Source organism: Choristoneura fumiferana, chromosome 9 (genome assembly GCF_025370935.1).
Source record: "Choristoneura fumiferana chromosome 9, NRCan_CFum_1, whole genome shotgun sequence".
Classification (NCBI taxonomy): domain Eukaryota; kingdom Metazoa; phylum Arthropoda; class Insecta; order Lepidoptera; family Tortricidae; genus Choristoneura; species Choristoneura fumiferana.
This window is the reverse complement of record NC_133480.1, coordinates 5,540,751-5,568,500: the sequence shown is the minus strand read 5'-3', so window position 1 is coordinate 5,568,500 and position 27,750 is coordinate 5,540,751. Positions and strand designations below refer to the sequence as shown.

The window sequence follows — 27,750 nt, the reverse complement described above, 5'->3', positions numbered from 1 at the left end:
TACTAAATTTATACGTAATGTAAGGTAAACAAAAAAATACATTATTTTAAATGTTTAATCAATGATAATATCAAATTACGTGATGTTTTCTCGAATATATGTCATCACATTTAATAAATAAACCTTTTTTAATTTTTATTCGAGTATGATCCTTATTTAAAATTATTAAAACTATACAAAATTCACTTAAATAACGATCCTAAAATTAACATCCTATTATTGACACTAAGCTAGGATGTCAAATTTATCTAAATACCCAATTAGAATGTTTATTCTAAAAATCCAGATCAAATATCATGTTCATTAGACATCTAGCTCTCTCTATACATCGCTAACTTCAAAGTATTGTATGTAATCTGTAATATATAAAAAGTTCACCTTTTAAATTAATTGGTAAATTATCTTCAAGCAAAATTGGGAAAGTTCATTTAGCAAGAATATTTTAAGATAGGAATTCTTTTAGAAGCAATAGTTAACGATTAGCACCCTAGAAACGTGAAAAACAAATATCTATCAGAAAAGGAACATGATGGATGGAAATAAAATAGATTGGTTGAACCCATAAATGCTTACGCTCGCTGGCGCGGGTGCACGGAGCGGGCGCACGCTTGCGGGATCGGCCACAGAGGGCCTACTCCGAAATTCGAAAATCGAAGTTCGTATCTTAGATAGATAGATAAGCGTCAGAAGGACGGAAGACGGAACGACACGAACTTCGATTTTCGAATTTCTTAGTAGCCCCGAAGGTACTATCCGTCGCACGACGCGTGCAGTTAGCGCTGCTGAAACTATTTTTCAATAGGCGTTCAGTACATATATTTCCTACATATTTATTTTTAAGTCATTCGAATCTAGAACATGTTTAAACCAAAAATCGATATCACAATCAATCGATAGCCAACTGGCGGAAGGAGCCATCGATGCCAAACAAGTCGTCGTAGTTGGTCGGCCGACCAGGCCGGAGTGCTTCATTGGCTTTAACCGACTCCTGGGCTTTGAACCAGTCGCCATATTCTTCTAGCTTTTGTCGCCATTGCTCTGGAAAAGGAGAAAGCTGGTTAGTTGACGGTTCAAGCAGCACTTGTCAAAGTAAATGACATGACACGGAGACATATTATGACATGACTATAAAATCGATATGCCAATAGCTTTGACAGAATCGCAAATCAACCGTGCAATCAACCTTGCTACGAAGACTACCGCATAGACCTGTTGTGGACTACCAAAACAATTCATAGATTTACTAGCTTTTGCCCGCGGCTCCGCCCGCGTGGTATTCGGTTATCGCGCGCTGTTCCCTCGGGAACTGTGCATTTTCCGGGATAAAAAGTAGCCTATGTCACTCTCGGGCCCATAAACTATCTCTATGCCTTTTGGACGTCGATCCGTCGCTTTGTTACGGCGTGAAAGACAGACAAACACACAAACACACTTTCGCATTTATAATATTAGTATAGTATGGATTAATTGGTTCTGGTAGCGTAAAGGATTAAAAAGTTTTGCAGTTTTACCTGAATACCCATCACCCGGAAGCATCGCAGAAGGATACAAAGCTTCTATTTATGAATGTTATGTTGAACTCACCTTGTAGTACATCCATGCTTGAACAATCGCCACCATATTCGACTGGTAGCATCTCACGGGGCACGTATTTGTAAAGTTCCTTCACGTCCTTGTGGACGTGAATCTGCCGAGAAAAATAAGCATAACAGTCATGAGGCTTCCATAACATTCTGGATCAAAATAATCTCATTCTACGTCTCTAATATCAGAATTATAATAATGTCGATTAATCCTGAAGATTCACGCTATGGGCAATTATTGGAGAGTTTTAATTTAACCGACCAGAAAAATCTGGTCACATTTTTCCTCACAATTCACCTCTTCTGATATTTCGTTTTCTATATATTTTTACTGAATAACAGAAAAATACACCACTACGATTACATGACGCATTTACACACACATAACACAAAGATACATTGGCAAACCGATTTTGCACAAGGAATTTCATTTTTTTTTTTAAAACGCAATGAAAGTTCGTCTACTTCCATTCTTAATTACTTAATTGTACAGTACGATTACTTGGAGTTAATACTTGACAGATGGGCGTGCCTTCAGTCAATTTTCAACTTTGAGGTCATACAAATAAAATAGTTTTTACATAATCTGTAAACGTGGGTAGCGGTATTCTAAAAATAGCTTTATTTGTATGACGTCAAAGTTGAAAATTGACTGAAGGCACGCCCATCTGTCAAGTGTTAACTCTAATTAATCAAATTGTACCTCTATCACCATCCATTGATTAGTGTTAACTGACGGTTAAATATGATGCCGTCTCTATTTGTTTTGTTCGAATAGACGGAGACGGCATCACATTTAACCGTCAGTTAACACTAATCAATGGTTGATGAAACAGCCCCTTAATATTAGATTTTGTCCCAAGAAAGTCATGAAGATTCGCTACCAATCGTCAACTAAAGATTACCTGTAGTCACAGGCTTCGACATTTCTGCCCCTACAGTGCAGGAACTCGGAGCAGGTATCATCATCATCATCATCATCAGATCAGCTGTAGGACTTCCACCGTTGAACATAGGCCTCCCCCATAATAGACCTCCAGTTGTTTTAACTAAATTCAAGCTTTACTTACTCTTTTCCGAATCTTCTCCTTCAGGAACGGTTTCACGAAGTTGACGAACCTCTCGACGATTGGTGACGTGTTGATGATATGAACTTCCTTCAGTTTCACGGGAAACGCTTCCTGAAATATTAAAGGAAATAATGAATGTTGATTTGCCTCGAACCTCCTTGGTTTGTTGACCATAATTATCCCTTTACGACTTACTATAGGCCCAAAATAGATTGGGGATGGGGACGGAAGACGTATTGTCTAACAAGTGGATACTCGCGATCACATTCACCACCTCTTTCTACCCTCGTCCTATACTGTGAGACAGAAAGATATCTACAGTGAAAACGATTGTGATTAGGAGTTTACTCACGCTGTCTGAAAAAGTCGTGGTTTTACCTATACGTATCCTAGTGGTTTTACCTATGACCTCCCAAGTTGAGGGCCGTGGGCTCAAACCCGAGCTCGTACTTCTGCGTTTTTCAGATTTATGTGCAAAATTTCATCAGAGCTTTTCGTTAAAAGACATCCTGAGGAAAACTGTAGGTACTCACTTGCGAATATCCGCAGTGAGCCCGCATGGGAGCTGCGGCCCAAGCCCTCCCATTCTGAGAGGAGGTCAGTACCCTGCAGTGGGACTGCTCCAACCAGAATCCTAGCTGCAAAGCCTAAGGTTCCGGCTTTGTAGGTCTTCTAAACGCGAATCTATCTGCTCCTCGATTTAACGTAAGATTTACCTGCACACAAATCATGAACTTCTTGATGGCGCTGGGTGATAATTTAGCTAGCAAGCTGGGTCCCAGCACAGCTGCATCCAGAACATAGATGTCGCCACCGACTCCAACTTTCTCCTCTGTCAGGCGGACGTCCCCGATCATCAGTGCCAGCTTGAGGGTATCAGTGATCTGCTGGGAATCCAGGTTGGGATGGATACCTGTAATCGATAAGTCAAATAATTAGGAAAAATATAAAAATTGCGTTGCGTAGTACAGTCAAAGATACAAAGGGCAAAGTTACAAAAATATGTATACACGACTTTATTAACTTAACATTAAGGTCGTATAGGTACATAATTTGTAATTTTGGCATAATTTGTAATGTATTCCCTTAAAGTTAACGGAATTTAAAAATAACACGTACTCGTCGTCGTCACTGATTGATACGTTATTGTAATATCTTGTTCCTTAGTCCTTATTGCCTTAATGATGCTCACGATCGCAATCAAATGACAGATGTTGGCGCTACTGCTTCCGGGCAGTAAACAGTGTCAGTTTTGCGAGTCAACTGACGCACTGTGGGTCCAGTGCTGCCACCCGCGGCGGACGTGAGAACGTTATCGACAGGTCACCGGCTACCTGCATTGGCTGACGTCACTTCGGTGGTGGAAGACCCAAGTCTTTAAGAACCCGAGCTCAGGCGACTGAGACACATTTTTGCCCGTACTCGTCCTGGAAGCCACTTAACTTAATATTGTACCTAATTATCTCATTAGTTGAATTATAATTTTTTATTTGAAGTAACGTTTTATTCTTGCTACCAAGTTGAGTAGAGTTAGCTTACAGATTTCGCATACAAAAACTGTCATTTGATTGCGATCGCGAACATCAGAAACGTTACGCAATACGGCCTCTTGTTTCTCTTATGCCATGTTTAACCTCTTCTCGTTGATTTTACTTCAGTTACCTTTGAAAAATCAAGATTTTAAACTAAATTAACTTACCTCTGACTAAGGTGACTCTTCTGCCGTTCGGTGTCACACCCGGTAGCGGCGGTCCTTGCCTGTAAAGATCAAATCTAAAATTAACGATATTTTCTCTTACACTTTCCCAACATAATGAATGGGTCTCTTCTCTTGATAGGCGAACAATCGCTAGATGGCGTTAGTGTTGAGAGGTCCACTTGACGCTACAGTCTTCCTTGCGATCGGCTCATTTAATTACGCATTTAAACAATCACAGACGTGACGTAAATGTCAAATTTGATAAGCAGACCTCATAATTCTATCGCCAACCTGCCTGCTACAGAAACTTATTTAGAACGTAGGGGTCATGACTTGTCGTTTAGATAGATGGCACTGCAATAAACTATTGACACAAGTAAACAAGTTATTCGAGTGGGTTGCTGCTGCATTGGTTGCAGAACCAATATAAGTCCTACTGCGCTTCGTTTTAATGTAGCAATATGTGTAATATAACGTTTCAAACTTTCGTGATTCTCACTCATAGTCAAAATACTAAACCACGCTACTGACGTTTCGGCAACGATGCAGTTGCCGTGGTCACGAATAGACTGAAGTGTGGAGTGTCAAGTATTCTTCGAACTACCCGCACTTGATCACAAAATCAGGTAAAAATAGCGTGATAAGTCCCGTTTATGGTATTTTGACTATAATATGTGTAATGCTTAAGACTACCCACTACTATCGAATATAAAGGAGTCGTGCTCTTGTATGATGGTCCTCCGCCTTTTTTCTTAAATTCTGTGTTCCAAATAAAAAATTAAAGTTCATAGTTCAAAGTCATTTATTGTTTTGTTTTACAAAACGCTTGAAGAATGCCTTGCATTTTCAATAGCACCAGAAGAGCACCAGTTGTAGATAATTTTTCTTGCTTTTAGATTTGATTGCAAGTAACAGTGAGTGCTGATACATTGCGTTTGTTGTCATATAACAGCTCAGCAGTCAGCGTGTCGACCAAGCTATGGATGAAGAATTCACTCTCCGCGCCGTTCGCCAGTCATCTTTGACCAGGTCCTCTAGATCTATACCATGCAATGTACTAGGTAAATCATAAATCAACAGATGACGGTACTTCGAACGCAATATTTGCCTCCTTCTTGACGTACCAATGTAATATTCGTATCATTGAATATTTCCTCGTAATATTTGGTACGTCAATATTTGGTTTGTATCTCCGCGTATTGACAATCCTTGATCAAAGGTTAACTCAGCTTTGTGCGGGTATAGGCACTTTTCTCACTGCCGGCGAGTAAGCGATTAGCTTTTGACCATTTTTTCGTCAAGAAACGAACAATAGATATAGATCCCGTATCAATAAAAGAGATACAAATAGCACAAATAGTAAATAGTCAATCCCTGTTCACACTGTCGTCAAGAAAGTTTGTTGCAACGACAAGACCTACCAAAAATAAAACTCTCTCTGCGATGCTGGCTTGGCAGTCAGATCTCTCGCCGAGAGCACAAACAGCAGGGCTACTACGAAACTCGAAACTCGAACTTCGTGTCGTGCGGTCCCTCTGACACTTATACTGTTTAATACGAGAGCGAGAGGGACGGTACGATACGAACTTCGCGTTTCAAGTTTCGTAGCAGCCCAGCAGCTGCCATTTTACTCTAACAGTGCAATGATCGCCCGTTGCGCTCGTCCACTCGCTTATATCGCTTGTCGCTTAGCCCTGCGACAAAAACTCTAGGAACTACGCACTTGCTTCTCGCTACTCGCCAACTCATTTCTAGCTTCTAGCTCAAATCGCTTCTCGTTCATCGTCGGAGGTGGGACAAGTGCCTTATTGTTGTCCATCGCAAGTCCATTATAATTACGACTTTCTTCTACGAGTAGGTACGATGGAATTAAATTTTGGTTGGCAAAATGTAACTTTGGTTTGGCTGATAAATTCGCTTCATTTTTTTTCTGATTAGAAATAATCATAATTAATTAATCATGTCGTCACTACTTTAAAAAAATCTCTTATCTAAAATCAATATGTCAGCAAAATTTAACCTTGACATAATGCTCATAAAGTTCACTCAGAAAAATTATCTTTTTTGAGGCACAAGTTTTTTTTGAAAGTAGTGACGATATTTACATTTTTGATCGCGTTTTTATAATTAGGTAAGTATTCGACGGATAGTGTTATTTAGCGATAGGTTACTAAAACGTTTCATTTCGGCGGGATTTGTGTCTCTGCTTTTTCTAGAAAAAATAGAATAAAATACTTGATAAATAAAATAGAATAGTACCTATAGTTAAGTATTATATTGCAATGCCTTTGCAGGGTAACACCATGTAATTATACAACATTTTTTTTTATTCTACTGGATGGAAAACGAGCAAGTGGGTCTCCTGATGGTAAGAGATCACCACCGCCCATAAACACCTGCAACACCAGGGGGATTGCAGATGCGTTGCCAACCTAGAGGCCTAAGATGGGATAAGATGGGATATGGGATATAGATGGGATATATGTGAGCAATAACTCATTTGTGTTTGAGTTTGAGTTTAAATTAAATATTTTTAGTGCCAGACCGCAGCTTTGGTTTAGGTAGCAGCTAGCTTCAGCCTCATAGACATACATACATGTATAGTGGATGCAAATGGCAAATGCAGGAAGTTTATTATCTAAACCCCTGTAAAATTGAAACGCAGCGTAGGACGTCTACCAACGTGATGGATGGGTGACCTGGTTAAAGCCTGGTTAAAGTTTACGGTTGATGTAGGCCGCTTTCAACCGATATAACTGGAGGTTTATGGTCCCCCATATGCCCAACAGTGGCCTATGTCCAACAGTGGGCGTCCTACGACTGGGATGATAATGATGATTCAATTCAAGTGTTAAATTAAGATTGGTATCGGTTGCGGCTAGAAATCTTGTTGTGTTGTCTGTTTTAAATGCACCTTGAAAGGTAATTTTTCATATTTTGTAGATTTTTGCATGTAAGTACTTGACCTAGTTGCACTCGTAGATATAAAATAATAGGGACAAATATTATTTCTATAATATACAAATATATAAGTACAATCAAGCGCGGAAAAGAAGCCTGCTTTATTTATGGTCATTGTTCCGCAGGGACAAGACCTGGGCGAATTGTATAAAATAGTTAAGTAGTTTATTTTTAGTATAATTTTTACTTCAAGTTTAGTTATTAATTTCGATATTTACTTAATCAGAAATCCCACCGGTATTATAAATGCGAAAGTTTGTAAGCCTGTTTGTTCGTCTGTTACCTCAACACGCGAACCATTCACAAATTAAAATTCAGGTAAGATGAATATAATTTCATTTGAATTCGCTTCATAGATACAGAATAGCAAGGCTCGAAACCGGTTTATAAAATAGCGGTAAATACCGGTTGATTTCGGTTTAACTTCGAACTTTCATAAGAACGCGAACGTTTTTAAGAACTTAACTATAACCTGAATACACCGGTTTATTCGACTAGTGACAGCTGGCCGGCCGGCGACGTTTATCCTGCGCCGGAATAAATCAGTTTTTATTGTTTTAAACCGGTTAATCTGACAAGAACTTTATGGAAATGTTCCCTTAAAAACCGATAAATAACGGTTTCGCGAACGAAACCAAAATGAAAAGGTTTGCGCCAAGTACATGATAACGGTTTGCCCGTATCCGAGTTGCAGAATAGCATGATAACGTTTGGAATTTAACCCGTATCCGGCCTTGCAAGAAGCAAGCTGTTGCTTAATAATCGACATCTTGTGGAACAGAGCTGTGGAACAGAGCTGGTATCAAGCAGCACTAGGTACTACACTTTTATAAATGGAGGCAAACTAGTTTTATACCGGGTGTGGCTTGTAATATGAGCAAATAATTAAAAAATAGATCTACTAGTCGAAATGAACAATATTAATTTAACTAGCGACATTCAAAATAATATTTTTTTATTTTTTATTACACTTTAAAGTTTATTCGAAGAAGCAATGTAAAGAAAAAGGCTTGATGTTTGTAGCGTGACAGGCGACGTCAGTTGTGTTCGAAGATGGCGTAGGTACCTACATTGATAGCAGAATTTAATTTGTATGAAAAAAATGTTGTTCAGTTTCACGAGTACGATCTATTATTTGCTCGTATTACAGACCACACCCGGTATAGTTTTGTCTGGGTCTTAATCAAAGAATATGTTTATTTTCGACATTAGCATATTAGCTATACTACTACTAGTTACGACTAGTTTGTCGCTCCGGCTTCGAACGAGGTGTCTTTAAATCTTGAAATGGTCGATTGGATAAATTACCGGTGGTAAGACAAGTACCTACCAGGGCGACAGAGCTTCGCTAGGGCTAAAACTCGAAGATGCGCCTTAGGCCGTTTCTGAGATCCCCGAAATAAATAAATAAACAAGAATTTCTCGTTAAAAGGTATACGAGTAACTAATTAACATGAAATTAAATAAATATTAGTAAATATTATAAATGCGAAAATTTGTGAGGTGCGTATTGTTTTTGAAACATTTACCTGCCGTGCGATTGGGTATGATCGGTGGTACGGTGGGTCAGAAAGGATAAATGTCATAAACTCAACCGCTAAGACTTAGTCGAGACATTTGTTATGGTTATTTTTAATGTGATGTCAATGAAAAACACGATGTGCTTTTATGGAAAATAACTTACACTTTGTTAACGAACACCTCCTTCAATTCTGGCCTCGTGATGTCCCGGTTGTTGAAGAACTCTGGACAGGCTGTCCTCATAGTGAAATACATATCCAATTTCCGCTTGCACTTCTCCAAGGAGTAGCTACTCCCCCGTAGAAACGTGATAAGACAGGGATACTCTGAAATAAAACATTGTTATGAGAAGCAGAACGAAGACCGAGGGCCACCGACATGGTCAAGTGAATTAGCCCGTTCAAGTGGCAATAATCGCCACATTTAGAATAAGCATGCTAATTCAAAGGATAAAGGAGCTCACTGGCTTTTAAAAACCACAAATAGAATTAAAATCGAGCCAATATAGCTCGGAGTCAGAGATATGGGCATAAAAGTAAATCAAGGTCAGCAACACTACTCAAAAAATGAAAAGTAAAATAGGTAAGTAATTTTAAAGGTTTTTATCGATAATTTATCATCCCTACTTCCCTACTTCCCTACTATATCCCTACTATATAATATTATAAATTCGAAAGTAACTCTGTCTGTCTGTCTGTCTGTCTGTCTGTTACGCTTTCACGTCGAAACCACTGAACCGATTTTGATGAAATTTGGTATATAGGTATTTTGAACCCCAAGGATCAACATAGGATACATTTTATTCCGGTAGAGGGCGCCACCGCGCGATAACCTAGATCCGCGCAGACGAAGTCGCGGGCTTAAGCTAGTTTATCATAAATAGTCAGAATATTCCGGCCAGTCACTTGCCGCTGGGTGACATTGCAGCACGAAGAACAGATGGCCGTTGGGGCTGAAAAGCTCTAGACCTCGAACCGGCAAGCGTAGCGTAAGACGTGCACGAACGAGATGGACGGATGATCGCCGTTTTGTCACCTAACTAGTTTTAAATATTATGGATTATATGTATTATAGTCTATAAGGTATTTATTGTATGGGCCAAGTTGCCCGAAATAAATGGATTATTATTATTATTATGATGATGAGACAGTCCGTGCTATTACTCGTTTTAAATCGAATAACGTACAAATCTCTTCCCGTGGGTGTCGTAAAAGTCAACCGGGCCTAATGTGAGAGTATCGCAACGATCTCTATTGCCAACTGAGAACACCGTATTCTCTGGGGGGGCTTCTACGAAATTCGAAAATCGAAGTCGTATCGTACCACTCTCGTATTAGGTAAAACATAACGCGGGACGGCAAGATACCGTCCTTCATCATCATCATCATGTCAGCCGAAAGACGTCCACTGCTGGACATAGGCCTCCCCCAAGGCTCTCGACTCAGACCGGTCTTGTGCTTTTCGAATCCACCGCGATCCCTCGATCTTAACCAGGTCGTCGCTCCATCTTGTTGGAGGCCTTATTATTCTTCTTGTCACACCTTAATAGCTTGGCCCAAGCCTTCTCATTCTGTGAAGAGGCCTGTGCCCTTCAGTAGGACATGTATAAAGTTTACACCGTATTATACCATGACCGTTATAGCAACGTGTGAGGCAAAAATATTATTCTTTGTATTGAAACCATCGCCGTCGAGTGTCATGTATGCGGTTGATATTCCGTTACTGACACGTTCCTATTACTGTCATGGCAATAACGGTGTAGTAGGTACCTCTAAGGTGAAATTAAAAGCCTAATTAGTGATGTCTTTCATTCGGAATCCATTTCTATAAGTTACACAAATTCCTTGGCATTGGCAAAAAGTTATTTGATGATTTTTATAATTGTTTGGTATTGACGTGCTTCATGCAAAAAAGGAGACAAATATTGAATGCTCATCAGAATCTATTGATCATGTATTACGTACATCACACGTATCCTTGTTCATAACCTTGTGCGTTAGATCTCATGTGGTTTATTGGTTAACAGTGAAGTATTCGTACGGCTTGGCTAATATACGAGTAGTTAGACATAGATATTCAAGTACATAAAATAAATCTTCCTATTAATGGAAAAAATAGCTTTTTGTGCACGCTGTTTAAACTCTCCATGCAAAAAGAGGGGTGACATCATAGCATTGTTCAGACGGATAGACTGATTTAAATATGGTATTTTTAAGTGAAAGTGAGCCCTCTTGGGGCTATTCTTAGCTATGTTTCTTAAAATTGGCCCAGGAGTTTTTGACATATTAAACTAAGATATAACTGGCAAGGCTGGGTTCTGTTACAGATATCTACATAATTATAGTGCCTTTAATGCAGTCACATAAACATACTATTTTTCATATAAAAATCTGCCCCGACCTGGGATCGAATCGGTTATCCAATTAATATTAGTGACTTTGCGAGTAGACCCCACAAATTTACATTTCAACCTCCATGAATCGACAAAAAAAATCGATACTGCTCACAAAATTTGACGAGAATCGGTTGGAAATTGCAACCTATAAGAGCCAACCTCTATAACCTATAACAACTTGCGGTTCGAGCTCGTTCGGTCTATAATATTGTCGTGTAATAATTCGGTTACTTTTCAAAGGAAAATTATCCCCCATTGACGAACTTCTAAACTAAGTTAATAAACTAAATTTTGCAGCTGCTGTTGACTCCTAAACAGAAATTTTTAAACTCAAAGTCTACTATTATAACTTCTATTACATAATAACATGTAATATTATAACTCATTTTGCGTTGGGGGTTAAAAATAACGCAATATCTTAAGCGTAAAGACCACCCACAATTTGAATTAGACTGTAACGGGAACTTTATTATTATTTTTAATAATAACGTGGTGACAAAATTGCGTTTAAATTCAAAACATTCATCACAATTTGACGCAAGCCATTAAAATGCGTTTAAATATTTCAACACCCGCCTAAATTGCGGGATGCGCACTTTTGGGGTTAATGATTGTGGTTTAACCGTAGGGTTTAAAACTAATAGACTACGATTGTGTAAATAGACACCGGATAGCCAAGTGGTTAGAGAACTTGACTATAGTGGTGGTTAGAAAGCTTGAGACCCCGGGATCGATCCCCGGTCATGGCAGATATTTCGACACCTCCTACGTATACTGGTACAAGTGACAAATTTCAGATTTTTAGTTTTTTGCAATTTTGTGATTAATATTTCCTTATTTACCTACCACAAAAAATTTGGACGGATATTCCTATTAGTTTTGGAAATAAAGTGACGTATATGAATGCATCTAACACCGTTTTGCTAATCGGTACAACGTATACTGAGGCAACCGACATGCACCACTATACGCGGCACCGATATTGTCGCGGGGCCGGGGAAGTCGAGTGTAACTGGCAGTTGCCTCAGTGTACGCGCTAGCCGTCGCTGCGTGCGGACCATTTAAACTGTTCTACGAGCACATAATTTGATAGTATATATAAAAAAAAACATGTTTTGGTTTGGCAAGACCACAATAGCCGTATTTCTCATAGACAGTCATGGAAACTAAATCCAATGTGAAACCTTTTCGTGATCTATTTCGCTATGATTTCTTTGGCAAATGTATGGGATGTCAACATAACATTGGTAGTACAACGGTTCCACCCCAGTACCAGTACGTGATTCAATTTTCTCGGCTATACCTACATGTACTCGTGCTAGAAATATAACATTGCAGTATTACATTGCATTTTGGTAGTTGAGCATCCCCAAAAAGAAGGCGAAGGCATGCATGCTTTAATTAAAATGAGAACAGTAAATTTCAATGTACCTACAGGTTGATAAAAAAAATCCTGTACTATACTGTAACCCATATTAGGGCTACTGATTATTAATACGATATAAGTGGGAAAACATCGAAATTAGAAAGTCTTCTTGCGACTCCACTTCCATACAAAACTTTTTTTTTCGAATCACAGTATTTGTCTACTTGGATCATATTAGTAATTAGTAGCCCTAATGTGGTTTAAAGTATAGTACAGGGTTTTAATAACACCCTATACACATTTTTTTATACACACCTAAGAAATGGTACCTGGCTATGTATATGGCGAAAACGGGTAAACCGTATGAAGTTATAGAAGTTTCCCAAGACTCAGAAATCTATTGTCAAGAAGACATTAATATATAAGGCGTATTATTAAAATTAATGATTATATCATGGATAAGGAAATTTGGAAAATAATTCCGATCCGCATTGGCGAGTGCTTACTCCAAATAGCGAATTGAGAACTGTTTTAAATATGTAGTTGTGTTAAATACTTGTGATGTATAGATATCACTAAAATATGATTGTAAATCTGTTTACAAAATATACCTAGGTTTATTGCCAGACTCTTCTCAACAGAGGTTTTTTACGAACCGGTGGTAAATTTTTTGACATTCATAAGTGCTTGTTACAATCTAAATTGAATAAAGATATTTTGACTTTCACTCAATATTTCATGTCAAAGCTTGTCTTAAGCAAAGTGCCAATCAGACTCGCGCACGAAGGGTTCCGTACCATCTATACAACTTCATTAGGATTAGCAAAAAAAATGGCAAAAAAATTACATTTGTTGTATGGGGGCCCCCTTAAATATTTATTCTGATCTATTTTTTGTTATATATATATTATATCAACTACAGTTATACATAATCTGTGAAAATTTCAACTGTCTAACTATCATGGTTCATGAGATACAGCCTGGTGACAAACGGACGGACAGCGAAGTAGTATAAAGTAGTAGGGTTTCCGTTTATATCCTTTGGGTACGGAACCCTGAAGAGGCACAAAAAGCTAAACCGTTATGTGGATACAAATGGGTGCGATGCGATATATGTATCACATGAGGAACCTTTCACAATAAAATATGAGTACACATTTGAACAGGAATACGAATCCATTGAATGTGCTTCCATTAATTTAAAGCACTTAATACAATTACTTTTCTTAATAAAACCATTTATATTTCAAGTGAGGTTTTTTATAAAGGTATATTTCTGTAATTTTGTATAGCACGTTTAAAACATTACTAGCGGTATATTGGTACAAATGGCATGCTAATGTTAGCGTATAATGATGCAAGTGATAAAAACGTTTATAAATCAATAGATGAAGGGAAAAGAGCATCTTTTTTATTGTTCATTGCAAGCCATATAAGTATTTCATCTAAAAATTCACATACAATATAAAAATATCGTTAGATCAGTAATCTACGCATTACGCCGTATACTGGAGCAAGTGGTAATTAGCTCAGTATACCGCACAACTACAAGATGTAAAATACGCGTATAGTAGTGTATCTGCAATTTTCTCAAAAACTATAAGAAATTTCAAAATTCCATGAATACAGGTAGAAAGCAAATATTTTCTTTGGAACCAATGCAAAATTTTGAAAAGTTATATCATCAAATGAGAAAGTTACAGGTTTTGGAACCTTTGAACAGCTCTCCTGTAAATTTATGATTATGCACTTGTACCAGTATACGTAGGAGGTGTCGATTTGTATGAATAATACGAATGTTTGTTCTCGGGTCTTAGATGTTTAATGCATCTATATAAGTATGTTTATCCGTTACCTAGTTCAAGCTCTCCCATGATAGTTCAATGCAACCCACAATTCATAAAGACCCTAACTATTCGCTATCAGTTCTGCCAAAAAATGTGTCAGAAATTGATCTCAAGGTGTATGAAGCACGTGCGTGTTTCGAATTTGTCTGCCAGTTTAGTTTCAATATGAGTTTGAAACGTAGTAAATATTTTTGACAGGAGTGTAGAACTAATCGTTAGGTCTCTGGCTTAACCTCGTATATGAATGAAATCTTATGAAATTAGGAATGTTCTTTTTTTATAAAATGTTTATTAGAATTTCTTAAAATTTCATATGTAAACGGGGTTGGGTCAGAGACCCTTCGATTTGTTTTTCATACTTCGTTATAAAAGTAGCGGAAAAAAATCAAAGCATAGATAAGCTCTCTCTAGAAGTGACTCTCCTTCTGCTTTGTGCACGAAAATCAAATATGCAATCAATATTTGTTTGTCTATTCACCTTGGCCTAGACCCTAATAACATTTGTTTGATGATTGACTTCAAGATTAAATTTGCAAGGTCATAGACATAGTAATCTAGGGGGCAGAATAGACAGATAGGGAGTTTCTTTATCTATCGATTTTCCATGTACTATTGAAGTAGTGATGACCACCAGCTTTATTTTGTATATCGAAAATACAAACTGAAACATAGATGCACAGAAAAACCAGAAAAAGAGACCAGCGCTGGGAATCGAACCCAGGTCCTCAGCATTCCGTGCTGCGTGCTATACCCCTACACTACCACTGGACAGGAGTATAAAAACAAATTTCTCCTATGCACCACATATATATCAGCTTGTTTGTTTCTTATTTAGTCACTTAAGCAGCGACACTAGAGACATCTATGTTTTTAGCCCTCATTGAGAAACTTTCAACACACCATCGGAACTAACTGCTCACCCAGACAAGACATGTCGCTATTAAGCAATCAAATTAAGATTTGGAGTTGAAATAAAAAAAAATCCAAGCTTAATTTATTTTGTATGTTTATTTTTGGAGACGATGAGTTTACATAAAGCATCTTCTAAATGATCGCTAGTATATATTGCCATTGCATTGCAGTTACAAAGAAAAGAATCGAGTTTAATATAAAATTTGGTATTGATACGGGTAAGTACAAACAAATAACATTTTGATGCATTAGACGTTCATTCCATTTAGCATTAGACGCCATTGCATTAGACGTGCTTATGTATATGTACAGCAAAGGTATATTGTTTTCGCCTCACCTTCGATTGTATTAATTACGTACCTACCTACATACCAAAGTTTGAATAAACAATTTTCTCATTAGTTTAGTAAAATTAATACTCTTTTCCTTTAATTAATCAAATCTACGCTATTGTTCGATGAAATATATGTAGGTATAATATGCTTCGGAATTATATCTTTGGGTTTCTTGGCTTTCGGTCAAATGCACTTTCGCGATTTTGAAATTAGGTCAAATAATCATTTGCCATTTTAATATTCGTACAATCGTTCATAGATTTGTAAAATTCGATATTCAAAATATCGTAATACTTCGGTATTACGATGCGTACACTTAAACTAGATGGCTAAAGCAGTTCAGAACTCGAAACAAAAGATCGGTGTTCTTTTTCTTTCTCATTTGAATCTTCAGGAAAATGACAATAACATTCTGTCAGTTAGTACTACTAGTTATTCTGTGATTCTGTGTAGGCTGTATCTACGCATTTCTCAGCATACTAAAACGATGATGACATGACTCACCCCAATCATCAGGCAGATGTGGCTGCTTCTTCAGCCAATCCCTGATGAGAGCGACATCCCTATCGCACGTATCCAGGTCTTCCTTCAGTTCTATCCTGATCTTCCGCGCCATCTCGCCTGTTGGATGCTCCAGGAGTTCTGACTTCAGCTTCATCGTGATCTGCAAGATGTCATTTGTTTTTTAAAAAGTTTTAATCGACTGCTCCTGTAAAATGTGTCTTAAAATTAATCGCAGCGTAGGACGTCTAACAACGGGATAGACGCATGACCTGGTTAAAGTCGAGGGTTCTCGGTGGATGCAGGCTGCTTCCAACCGAAGTATTTCAAGGTCTACGGTGGAGGCCTACGTCCAAAAGTGGAGTCCTACTGCTGATATGATGATAATGAAGAAAGGACATTCATGCTTCTATACCATAAAAAATACATAATAGTTTTTAAGAGTTTAATGATGAATGACATATGACTTACATATGTCTTACAGAATTACGTTGTTTACCAATCCATTTGTTAACTTCTATAGCTATTAAGTATATCTTTATTTGTATTGGTACTGATGGTAATTTACATACATATGCTAAGAAGTAATTATTACCCTCACCAGGAATGTATAATAAATTCTTTATACGATTTAGTCTGTGTTTTGTTTACAAAAGCGTGTTTTGTTATGATAAACATTTTAAGTACAACCTTTGTCAACCTTATAATTATACCGCGGGCCCCCCCAATTCTGGGGAGCCGCTCCTCACTAAAAAACCAAATTCACCACTATAAAAAACATTCTATTATTTATTTATATTTCTTATTTTCTTCTATTTTGTGGTAGTTTTTCGATGACAATAGAACCGTTTAGAACGTGACTAGTTGTGGAACTTACTCATAGTAAAAGCCATATGGTTTCTCTTGTCAGACGTTGTGATGTCATTATGATAGATATAATGAAAAGGTTCCACAGGGTGCTAAGTTTAAACTGGTTTTACGGTATATTGGCAACATTTGAATAGCTCATTAGCGGTAGAGATGGAGCGAACCATTTGCGGGTTTTCCAAGAGTATAAAACGTCGTTTTATACTTTTATGTAATGTACTATTATCTTCGTACGATCTTGACGAAGTAATAGGAACAATAGTATATTATTAGTGTTGATGACTATGATTTTAACAGAAGGGTATTGAGTTGTTCCTATTGTATCTTGTTATTTGTTATTCCTAGGTATATTAAGTAAGTATCAATATAACTTTACTTTTGCTAGAATAGGGTATGGGTACAGCTTCAACATTCTTTTTATTCAATTAAAAGGTAAAAAAATCGTCAAAAATTAAAAAAAGGAAAAACAAGACTAGATGTGAGTAAAAGAAAGACCCCCTCGAGGGAACCACTCTTAAAATAATAAGTCATGACTCGATGTAAAATCTTGTGAGCTGCGCTAACAAGCAAGCTACAGGCAGGCAGGTGGTAGGACCTTTTGCAAGGTCCGCCCGGATTGCTACCACCATCTTGCTCGTTAATCCTGACGTGAAGCAGCAGTGCTTGCGCTGTTGTGTTTCGGCGTGGAGAGTAAGACAGCCGGTGAAATTACTGGCACGTGAGGTATCCCATCTTAGGCCTCTAGGTTGGCAACGCGTCTGCAATACCCCTAGTGTTGTAGATGTTTATGGGCGGTGGTGATCTATTACCATCAGGAGACCCACTTGCTCGTTTGCCATCCAGAAGAATAAAAAAAAACAAAAAAAAGCAACAGCTACACGACATATATTAAATGTACAGATCGTTAAGACATATTGCATTAAGCACACACCCTTCCTAGGACAATAGTTGTAACACAGAAATGAAAAACAATATAACTCTTGTTCTATTCTATTCTATATTATATTATACTCGTAGTCTAGAACTCTGTTAAGTAACTTAAAGTTCAAGAGTGTACTTATGTATGTAGGTATGTGTGTTTGTAATGCACTGTTTGGGTTACATAGCTTAATATCTTTTTCACTTCCCATGCTCTTAGTTGGTATTTATGCTGGATCTAGGCGACATAAAATTCATTTTTTATTCTCTAGTGAATAACATAAAATCTTGGTCTAACACCAAGGTAATCAGGTGTCAACAGCCCCAATAAAAAAAAAAAACCTACATATTTTTTAACCATTTTTAATTTATATAATAAAAAATAATCTAACTAAATTAATAAAAATATATATAATAAGTATAGTAATGCATGAAAAATAAAAAGTACATATAGTAAGTGAACAATTGTTTCCACTGTTACTATTTCATTTCCTCGCAATCGAAGTGAAAAGCAAAGTATAAAACTCGAGCATTAAACCCATTTCGCCCTTGACGTGTCTGTCCACCCTCGCCGTACCGGCTCGGGTGGCTATATGAATGTCTCGGGTAAAATGTGACTTGTGACAAGACTCATCATGGATTCCTTAATGATTTGAATTAAGTTATTCAACAGATTGACTATTCCTGCCTCGTACGAGCTGTCAGCACTGACTTAAGTATATCACGCTAGATAAGCCACATGACAGTTATTTTATGTGCCAAGCAGTGACTGCCCAAAACTAGTATCTATAACCGAAACGCAAACCGCATTCCGGTTTTTTGTTTTAATTTCGGCTGAAACTTAATTCGAGCGTGGTTCTAGTGAATTTTTACACGTGCTTTCATTTTAAGCTGTAGTGTTCAGAGAAGCGATCCCGCATTTTGATAAACTGATAGTTTCGTAGCACTCAAATCTGAATATCTTTTCCATTTAATATGAAATGAAAAGTAGCCACAAAAAGTTTCGTGGCAGGTGAATATCGCTAGATGGCGTTGTTCGAGAGGTCCGTTTGATGTAACAGTCTTACGTTTGATACGGTCTTACGTACGATTGATCTATTTCCAAACGGAACGCGGATCTCACGATACTAGCCAATCAGCCCTTAACTATTCTGCACAGAAAGTTTAATGAACCCAAACCTAAGTTCTACTTTCGAAGATTTCCTGCCTGGAGTGATTTATGAATAGCTTAAATCGAAATCAAAAAATCAAAATCAAAACATCTCTTTTAAACTACCAGCATTTTCGAAAAGACAATCTTTGCCAGGAAGAATGCGCCGCAAGAAACTTAGCCGAAACTGTTTTTTTTTTCTAAACAAACAACTACGATTCTTTTAACTATGTGTACTTATACTCGTATCTAGCAAAACAAATTAGTTAGAAATGTCATTATCTAATTATCAGCCTCAGGGTTTCCACTGAATGGACATCGCCCTCCCCTTTCAGATTTGTTTTACAGGGATGTAGGGGATCCCTTGGCACAAGTGACGGACCATAATCAAATGGACTGAATAACAGCTTCATCGATGCCGTATCCAGCGCACTGTATATTAAAGGTCAGTGGCTAACTTTGGACGATCGCCGATGAGCAATGCGCGACCGCCGCTCTAGGTACCACGTACCTACCATGAAGGTCAAATGTTGTAAACCTTTGTTCGGAACTATATGTTACCTTCGTAACATAAAACAGAACGAGTTATTTGTAATGTTAAGTTTTATAGGAAATTCCGGAGCGAATAATAATGTTGTCAGAATTTATAAGAAAAACTGATTAAAATTGTAGGTTGCCTGTGAATTAATAAGCCGTCTAGAGGTAATTAAGTAAAAAAAGAGCTTGCGCCTAATATACAGTTTGGCAAATAATACTAAATGTAACGCATGTTTGTTTTTAATTTTAAAAAAAGGTAAGTCAACGTATTACTCTCGTTCAGCAATGGAAATGATCTTGACAGTCATTTGTAAATGCGCCAGCGCATTGCTAATTGAAGTCCTCACGATTCACAAACAATACTTAGGTAATACGTAGGTACGATGTTACTGATGATTTTTCACGTTTTAACAATCAAGTCATTCGAGGAATATTATTCTTATTTTGGAATGTTCGTGAAGATGGCATATGAAAATTTGTGATGTGTGTAGATCTGGAAGAGTTTTTTTAAGATAAAAGTTCACCTTCTACATTCTACATTCCCCGCGACTTCATTTGCGAAGAATTTGTTCATATCGTGCCCGCGGTAACTATACTTAGGTATATACTTATGTAATTTTGTTTCCTGGGTGTCAGTCAAGCTATCTCTTTACATTTATTCAGATTGCTCAAGTACTCGAAGGCGTAAGAAGTAAACACACATTTGTATTTATAGATGAAATATTAGTTAAGAGATTTTGAAATTTAAATTGTAAAGTTACCGATGGTTGAAAAAGCTCTCGTTGAAATCTTTCGTGGATACCCCTCAAATAGCATAATCTTGCTTGCCCGAAACTCACTAATAGGTACTTATACAATAATAATAATATTTATTTATTGCAGTAAGCCGTGGTGGCCGAGTTGTTTGACCTATGGCCTCTCAAGCAGAGGATCGTGGGTTCAAACCCCGGCTCGCACTCTGAGTTTTTCGAAATTCATGTGCCTAATTACATTTGAAATTTACCACGAGCTTTACGGTGAAGGAAAACATCGTGAGGAAACCTGCACAAACCTGCGAAGCAATTCAACGGTGTGTGTGAAGTTCCCAATCCGCACTGGGCCCGCGTGAGAACTACTGCCCAAGCCCTCTCATTCTGAGAGGAGGCCTGTGCCCAGCAGTGGGACTTATATAGGCCGAGAAGAAGAGTAATTTCGCATAAGTCGGCATAACGAAACCATCGCACAATTTTCCCAAGAAAACCCCAAACACAAGAATTGCCAAAAGAAAAGTACCTACTAGATTGTTAAAATTTTGATCTGAAAACGATATTTAATTTATTTAGTGATATAAGAACAATTATATAATTTTACAATTATTCAAAGAAACCAATAAGATAGCTTTATCTTTTCGTTTTACAGTAAAAGTACAACAAAACATGAAGTAAACAAACCCTGACAAAACGAAAATAAAACACACTTTTTGAATAAATTTTACTTACCTCATTTAAGTTTAATGACCAAAAATTAATTCACAACCTTTAGTCCACCCAAATCACGGTATCACAGTAATTTTGTATTATAAAATAACGTTATAGGTTTGATTTTTGTCACAATGTCGTGATGAAATTTCAAAACGTCAGAGCATCAGAGCCAAAAAAGTAACGGACGCTAGGTGGCGCTGATGTCGTGCACAGTAAATAATCAGTAGCAAACTATAATCCATCTGACTAAGAAATATATCCATTTTATAAGACAATACTCACTCTGCAATTTATATTAATACCCAAATAGACTATAATAAAATGTGAAATGATTAAAGACCCAAATAAATGTATACTTACAGCAAAACCCCCAAAGAGCCCGCGTAAATTTAAAATCGCTTCCGGCAGAACCCCAATACTTGCAACAATTCCTGCCCTCAATTTAAAAGTTAATGCGCTCGCCCTCAAGACTAAAAAATGAATGCCCCGGGCCTACAATTCCACTCCTATTTAAAGTATGCGGCCCTTTTCAGCATCTCAAGCATCTCGGTCGTCAACAGAATTTCAAGCATTGCAGTCTTCAACGGTATCTCGAGGATCTCGGACGTCAACAGCCTCACCGTATGACGTCACGGCCCAACCCAATGAGGGCTATCGTTTTTTGTCTTTCTAGACGGCGCCACTGTTGCGTGAGGTTTTTAAGTATGACTTTCATAGTCTGTTATTACGGGCGTGAAAACAAAGTTTAGATTAAAATCATATTTAATACACCTTAAAACCGTACCATAAAAATATCGAGCCACCACAGTGTTGTAGAAAAGTTTCCGAAAGACAAAACTGTCTCAAAACGCAGACATTCATTGCCCCGTAACGCATAACTGTCATAATTAATTTCAGGTAATGCAAAATATTCATAAAATTATTCTCACCCAAAAACTATAAGATTTGACATTTCGGAGACCTCACGCTACACTAGCACCTCTAGCGGCGAATTCATTCGCGATAGCCCTCATTATTACCAATTCAACTACTTTTTATTATAATCAATCTTTTCATGCATGCACGTCGGTTTAGAGTACTCCTGACCCGACCTTTCTTCAGAACGTCCCCGATTTGATCGTGAAAAGATTGATGAATGTAGAGGAAGCGAGAGTTGTATGCCAGAATCGTAGCAAGTGGAAGGATGTAGTCTCAGCCTACCCCGTTAGGAAAGAGGCGTGATTTTATGTATGTATGTATGTATGTTTATTATAATTTAAATACATAAGTAGTTTTTTTCCAATATTTATGAAGTGAAATCTAAATATATTTCCGGAATCAACAACGTAAACCCCATTTCTCTAATTAATTACTGAGGATTTAAGATATCGACGGGGAAGAAGTAAATCCTCCTATCTTACATTTTTGGGCAAATTGACTTTTTAATGTATATTATATGTATGTAATATTATTCCTTCACTCTCAATAAATGTCCGCTACCCGCTCAATACTAAATAACACATAAATTGAAGCTTAATTGTGACTTAACTACTGAACAGAATGAAACAAAACTTTGGTAAAAGAAAGCTCATCTCCTATACAATCTTATTTAATAAGAATTTTCCTTGCATTTTGAATAGATTTCATGTTATCATGACAAACATAATAATTTCTGTTTCATGCATTTTCTACCTAATGTAGAATGTTTTTATAACCAATATTTTGCTGAAACTCATACAACACTCATTGCATTCAATTTGAATGTTGGTTTCCTCTCAATTTTCAAGAAATAACTTATAATTTAATGTTAATTAGTTTCCCATACATAACAGCGCCCTCTGACACTTAAAGCTGGATTTAGATACTATTAAACGGTATCTATATCTATACTTCGACGAGTATATCAATATCTATACTTTACTTCTCTATCTATATTATAAAGAGGAAAACTTTGGATTTTTGGATGTTTGTTACGAAATAACTCAAAAACTACTGGACCGATTTAAAAAATTCTTTCACTATTAGAATGCCAAATTATTCCAAAGTGCCATAGGCTATATTTATTAACAGAAAAAAGGGTTCCGTACTATAAAACTACAATAATGTATTAAATGATAATGTAACGGATCACTCCGTCTTAAACCGAGTTTAGCTCGACATGTTTCGGGCTATTTCGTAGCCCTTCCTCTCAGGAGCACGCGACTCGGCGGCTGCCGCAACACGCACACTACGCGCCACCGCTCTGCTCGCGCGACTGCCCGACGAAACTAACACCGGCGCACAACTACCCACATTTTTATCGTCATTTTTATTATTAATGTGTAATGTAGTAGCACACAACACTAACAACATCGCTCCGTAAAGGCACGTTCACACCAACCGATGACGCAGCACGAGTATTTAATACTGTTTTCCAACTCGGGGGTACCGACCCACCGCAATCCCGGTTAAAATTCGGATGACGACTAATCTCAATGGCTTCACGCACTTTCCGCGGAATGAAAAACTTTTCTCTCGCAAGTACAGACACCCTATCAAACCTGATGTAATGCGTCAAATCCGAGTCCATTGAATGCTCGGCCACAGCAGAGCCCCTGTCGTCCTGTTTCCTCATACTGCGTATGTGCTCCGATACCCTAGTAGACACGTTTCGCCCAGTCTCACCGATATAGCTCTTGCCACACGAACACGGAATCATGTATACCCCGGGGCCACTCAGGGGCTCCTTATCCTTCGGCGATCGCACCAACTGACACGAACTGGTTTAAGACGTGAGTGATCCGTTACATTATCATTTAATATGAGTGAGTCTCACGGTAGTTTCGTGTTCAAAATTACAATAATGTAACTCAAAGTGTAAAAAAAGTTGCCATAAAACATCTTTCATCGCATGCGCCGTAATAGTAGAGTTCTGTGCCCAAAGGGTAATAAAAACGGAACCCTATTACTGACCCCACTATCTGTCTGTTTGTCTGTCACTAGGCAGTATCTCATGAATCGTGATAGCTAGACAGTTGAAACTTTCACAGATGATGAATTTATATTTCCGCTGTAACAACAAATACTAAAAACAGAACAAAATAAATGTTTAAGGGGGGCTCCCATACAACAAACGTGAATTTTTTTGCTCGATATTAATAACGGCAACAGGTTGCTTGAAATATTCACAGAATATTTATTTGTATAAATGTTCTTTAAAAATAAATAATTAAATTAAAATAAAATAAATATTTAAGTTGGGCTTCCATACAGCAAACGTGTTTTTTTTGCAGTTTTATGCTAATGTCTAATGTTGTATAGGTACGGAACCCTTCTTACGAGAGTGCGACTCGCACTCGGCCGTTTTCTTTTACTTTGCCCGTGCGAAGCCGGGGCGGGTCGTAGTCCTTAATAATTTAACTACGCTTTGTGTCCTAGCGAAGTTCTAATTGTCTGACATTCGCGCTAGATGGCGCTTTTCTTGACAATTTCTTTATCAATATGATAATAATTATTATGGTTCAAAACGTATTCTCGCGCCTTGACGGCTTTCAAATGCACTTGAAACCGGTACAATCCTACTTCCTACTAATATTATAAATGTGAAGGCTCCAGTACACAATAGCCTGTGATGGGCCATGCTTTGCAATGCACAACTGTAGGCCACGATCACTTGGTGTTCACACAATGGCACATGGCTCATTGCTGCCTGGGAAAACACTTGCGATGGACGTGGAAGTAATTACGGCCGCGGCTATTTATTTATATACTGCTTACAAGTATTACAGAAGTGTGTACCGCCACAAACTTATTAAGGCTCCAGTACACAATGGCGTATACTGGCCCACTTCAGGCCATCGCCATTGTGTACAGGGGGTAAATGGTATATAGTGGCGGACAATTGTCAATCGTGGCGCGCAATCGGGATGTTGTCGGTTTTTTGGGCACACTTCAAAGGAATCGTGGCGTAGCGTGGCCTGTGGTGTTCACACAATCGCCCATTGTTTAGTTCGTCACCGACCGCTGACCGGGATAGTTCATTATTTTATTAAATTTGATCGTCTCCATCGTCTTTTGCGCCATTTTTTTTTAATAAGTTTGTGGCGGTACACACTTCTGTAATACTTGTAAGCAGTATATAAATAAATAGCCGCGGCCGTAATTACTTCCACGTCCATCGCAAGTGTTTTCCCAGGCAGCAATGAGCCATGTGCCATTGTGTGAACACCAAGTGATCGTGGCCTACAGTTGTGCATTGCAAAGCATGGCCCATCACAGGCTATTGTGTACTGGAGCCTTTAAAAAAAAATGGCGCAAAAGACGATGGAGACGATCAAATTTAATAAAATAATGAACTATCCCGGTCAGCGGTCGGTGACGAACTAAACAATGGGCGATTGTGTGAACACCACAGGCCACGCTACGCCACGATTCCTTTGAAGTGTGCCCAAAAAACCGACAACATCCCGATTGCGCGCCACGATTGACAATTGTCCGCCACTATATACCATTTACCCCCTGTACACAATGGCGATGGCCTGAAGTGGGCCAGTATACGCCATTGTGTACTGGAGCCTTGAAAGTTTGTGAGTGAGTGAGTGATTATGTTTGTTACTTCTTCACGCTAAAACGGCTGGACGGATTTGGATGACTTTTGGCAAAAAGTTAGTTTATAACCTGGGATAAAACATAGGTTACTGTTTATCCCGATATTCCCACGGGATAGGGATAAAATCTCTAAATAACAACCGCTGGGCTTAGAGTCATGAAATTTGGCACGAGTGTTTTATATGTATTGTATGTTTAACGTCACTGAAAACCACGATGTAATTTTGGGAATTCCCACGAGAATTTAATAAAATCCCAGAATTTCAATTCAACTGCTGTTAATGATTTACGCGTGCGAAGCCGCGGGTAAACGCTAGTCTGCAAGTAAACATTTTTCTAGTCGGGTAAGCTAAGTTATTTTTAGAGCCAAGGTCTGTGCGCACGGTTGCAGGGTGAATGCACTCGTACAAAAGTGCAGCAGGCGCGGTCTGTTGCACTTATAAACCAGTTAAACTTTCAAGTTCACCCAACGGGAGCTTACAGTCGGTGTAGAAGTTTCCATTTCTCACAAGCTATATAATCCGGATATGTAGGTAGGTAGGTAGGTATTTTTTGTTTGCCTTACTCTATGATTTATCTTGGTTTTTGTCAGCCAGATTAAAGTTAGTAGTATATTTAAGTAAGTGTAAAAAAAGATTCGATTTGTAGCATTCGAACATGGCGGATGTAGACAGTATCTAATTTTGGTATTTCTGGTTTCTTTGGGTAGTTGAAGTATAATTTTGATAGTGTTTTATGCGGCGAATAACCTTAACAGTGAACGGTGATCACAAAATTATATATTGCTCTCGTGTCTGACATTTTTTAATGCGCAAGATCAAGTTGCAAAAACTACAATCACCGTACAACGTCGCTCCCAAAGAGAGCTTACTTGTCCTAAAATAGGACAGAAGCCATTTTTAAATAAATAATAATAATAATAAGTGAAAAAAAATGGAAGAAGAGCTTTAAATTTAAATAAGGAGATTATTTTATTTTTTATTTGATTGATTGATTGTTCCTGTTTTCCAGTTGTAATTTTAATTTTATTTTCATGTTTATAATTTTAATTTCATTCTAATTTGACATTGTAAATCGGATAAAATAATTGTACAATTAAATAAAGTAGATTCGCTCTTAATTTCTTCGTAAAGGGATCGATCGCTACATAATAATATTATTATATGATTGATCGTCACTTCAGATTATTTCGGATCGGGTAAGTACCTAATACAATTTTACCGTGTTCGTAATTATCTGGCCAGAATGATAATTGTAAACGTAAATATTGTGAAAATTATGGCAAAAAAATTAACTAATCCGCATATAAATTTAAAGATAATTGTTTATTATAAGCTTTATTTTTAGAGTACCATTAAGTATGGCATGATTTATACCCACCCACATTTTCACACGTTCCAAAAAAAAATTTACTAAATGAATATAAATTTGGTATTGAAAAAACCTAATTACAAACGTACTTACAAAGTTTGTCTGTTTTTGTTCGTCTCCAAATTCAAAACTTTACGAAACAACCCACCAAAAAGTATCAAAAGGCCACCAAAGAATAAAAGCAATTATAAATTGTTCATTTACATACATAGGGGAGAAACCCAAAGTTTTCTAATAAACTTGTTACTGACCTAATATAAAAAAAGTTAATATACCTACCTAAAAATAATGTGAAAGATTATAAGGTCAACAGTGACTTTCTTAGCACTCGGAGACACCGGTAAACTATAAACAACTTTCAAGCAAGTTTCCTAGCCTTCATACTAAAACCTTTTTAAATATCCACACAATAAACAAAAAAAAAACGATAAAAAAACAAGAGTCTGTTAATATAAATTCGAACTCACTTTTTAAAAATGCTGGCAGGCACTATATCACAGTTTAACTTTTTTTAAACGCGTTGTGGCAAACGCGTCCTCGTTTTCGCCTTACTTAGAGATGACTGGCCGTTGAACACATCTGCTTACCGCTTCTTCGGAGCGACCCTAGCACGTCCTAGTTTATCGTAGACATAAAGTATCCATCTCCATGTAACGTAATGGTTAGAAAGGGATATAAGTCTTATGTTCGC

At 37.6% G+C, this 27,750-nt stretch overlaps 1 protein-coding gene across 2 annotated transcripts; it reads right to left on the bottom strand.

Annotated features, from left to right (window-relative positions):
* Positions 1-37: 37 nt before the first annotated feature.
* LOC141431064 (alpha-tocopherol transfer protein-like) lies at positions 38-27,750 on the bottom strand. Of its 2 annotated transcripts, none has more exons than XM_074092038.1 (8): positions 27,527-27,750; positions 16,194-16,353; positions 8,998-9,160; positions 4,353-4,411; positions 3,370-3,566; positions 2,654-2,764; positions 1,585-1,687; positions 38-1,038 (listed from the first exon to the last, which is right to left on the bottom strand). In XM_074092038.1, exons 2-8 carry the CDS (start codon positions 16,345-16,347, stop codon positions 887-889), a joined length of 939 nt encoding a protein of 312 aa, XP_073948139.1. In that variant the 5' UTR covers positions 16,348-16,353; positions 27,527-27,750; the 3' UTR covers positions 38-886. The 2 variants fall into 2 exon arrangements, with proteins under 2 accessions (XP_073948139.1, XP_073948141.1); XM_074092040.1 differs by lacking the exon at positions 27,527-27,750 and adding an exon at positions 21,483-21,572.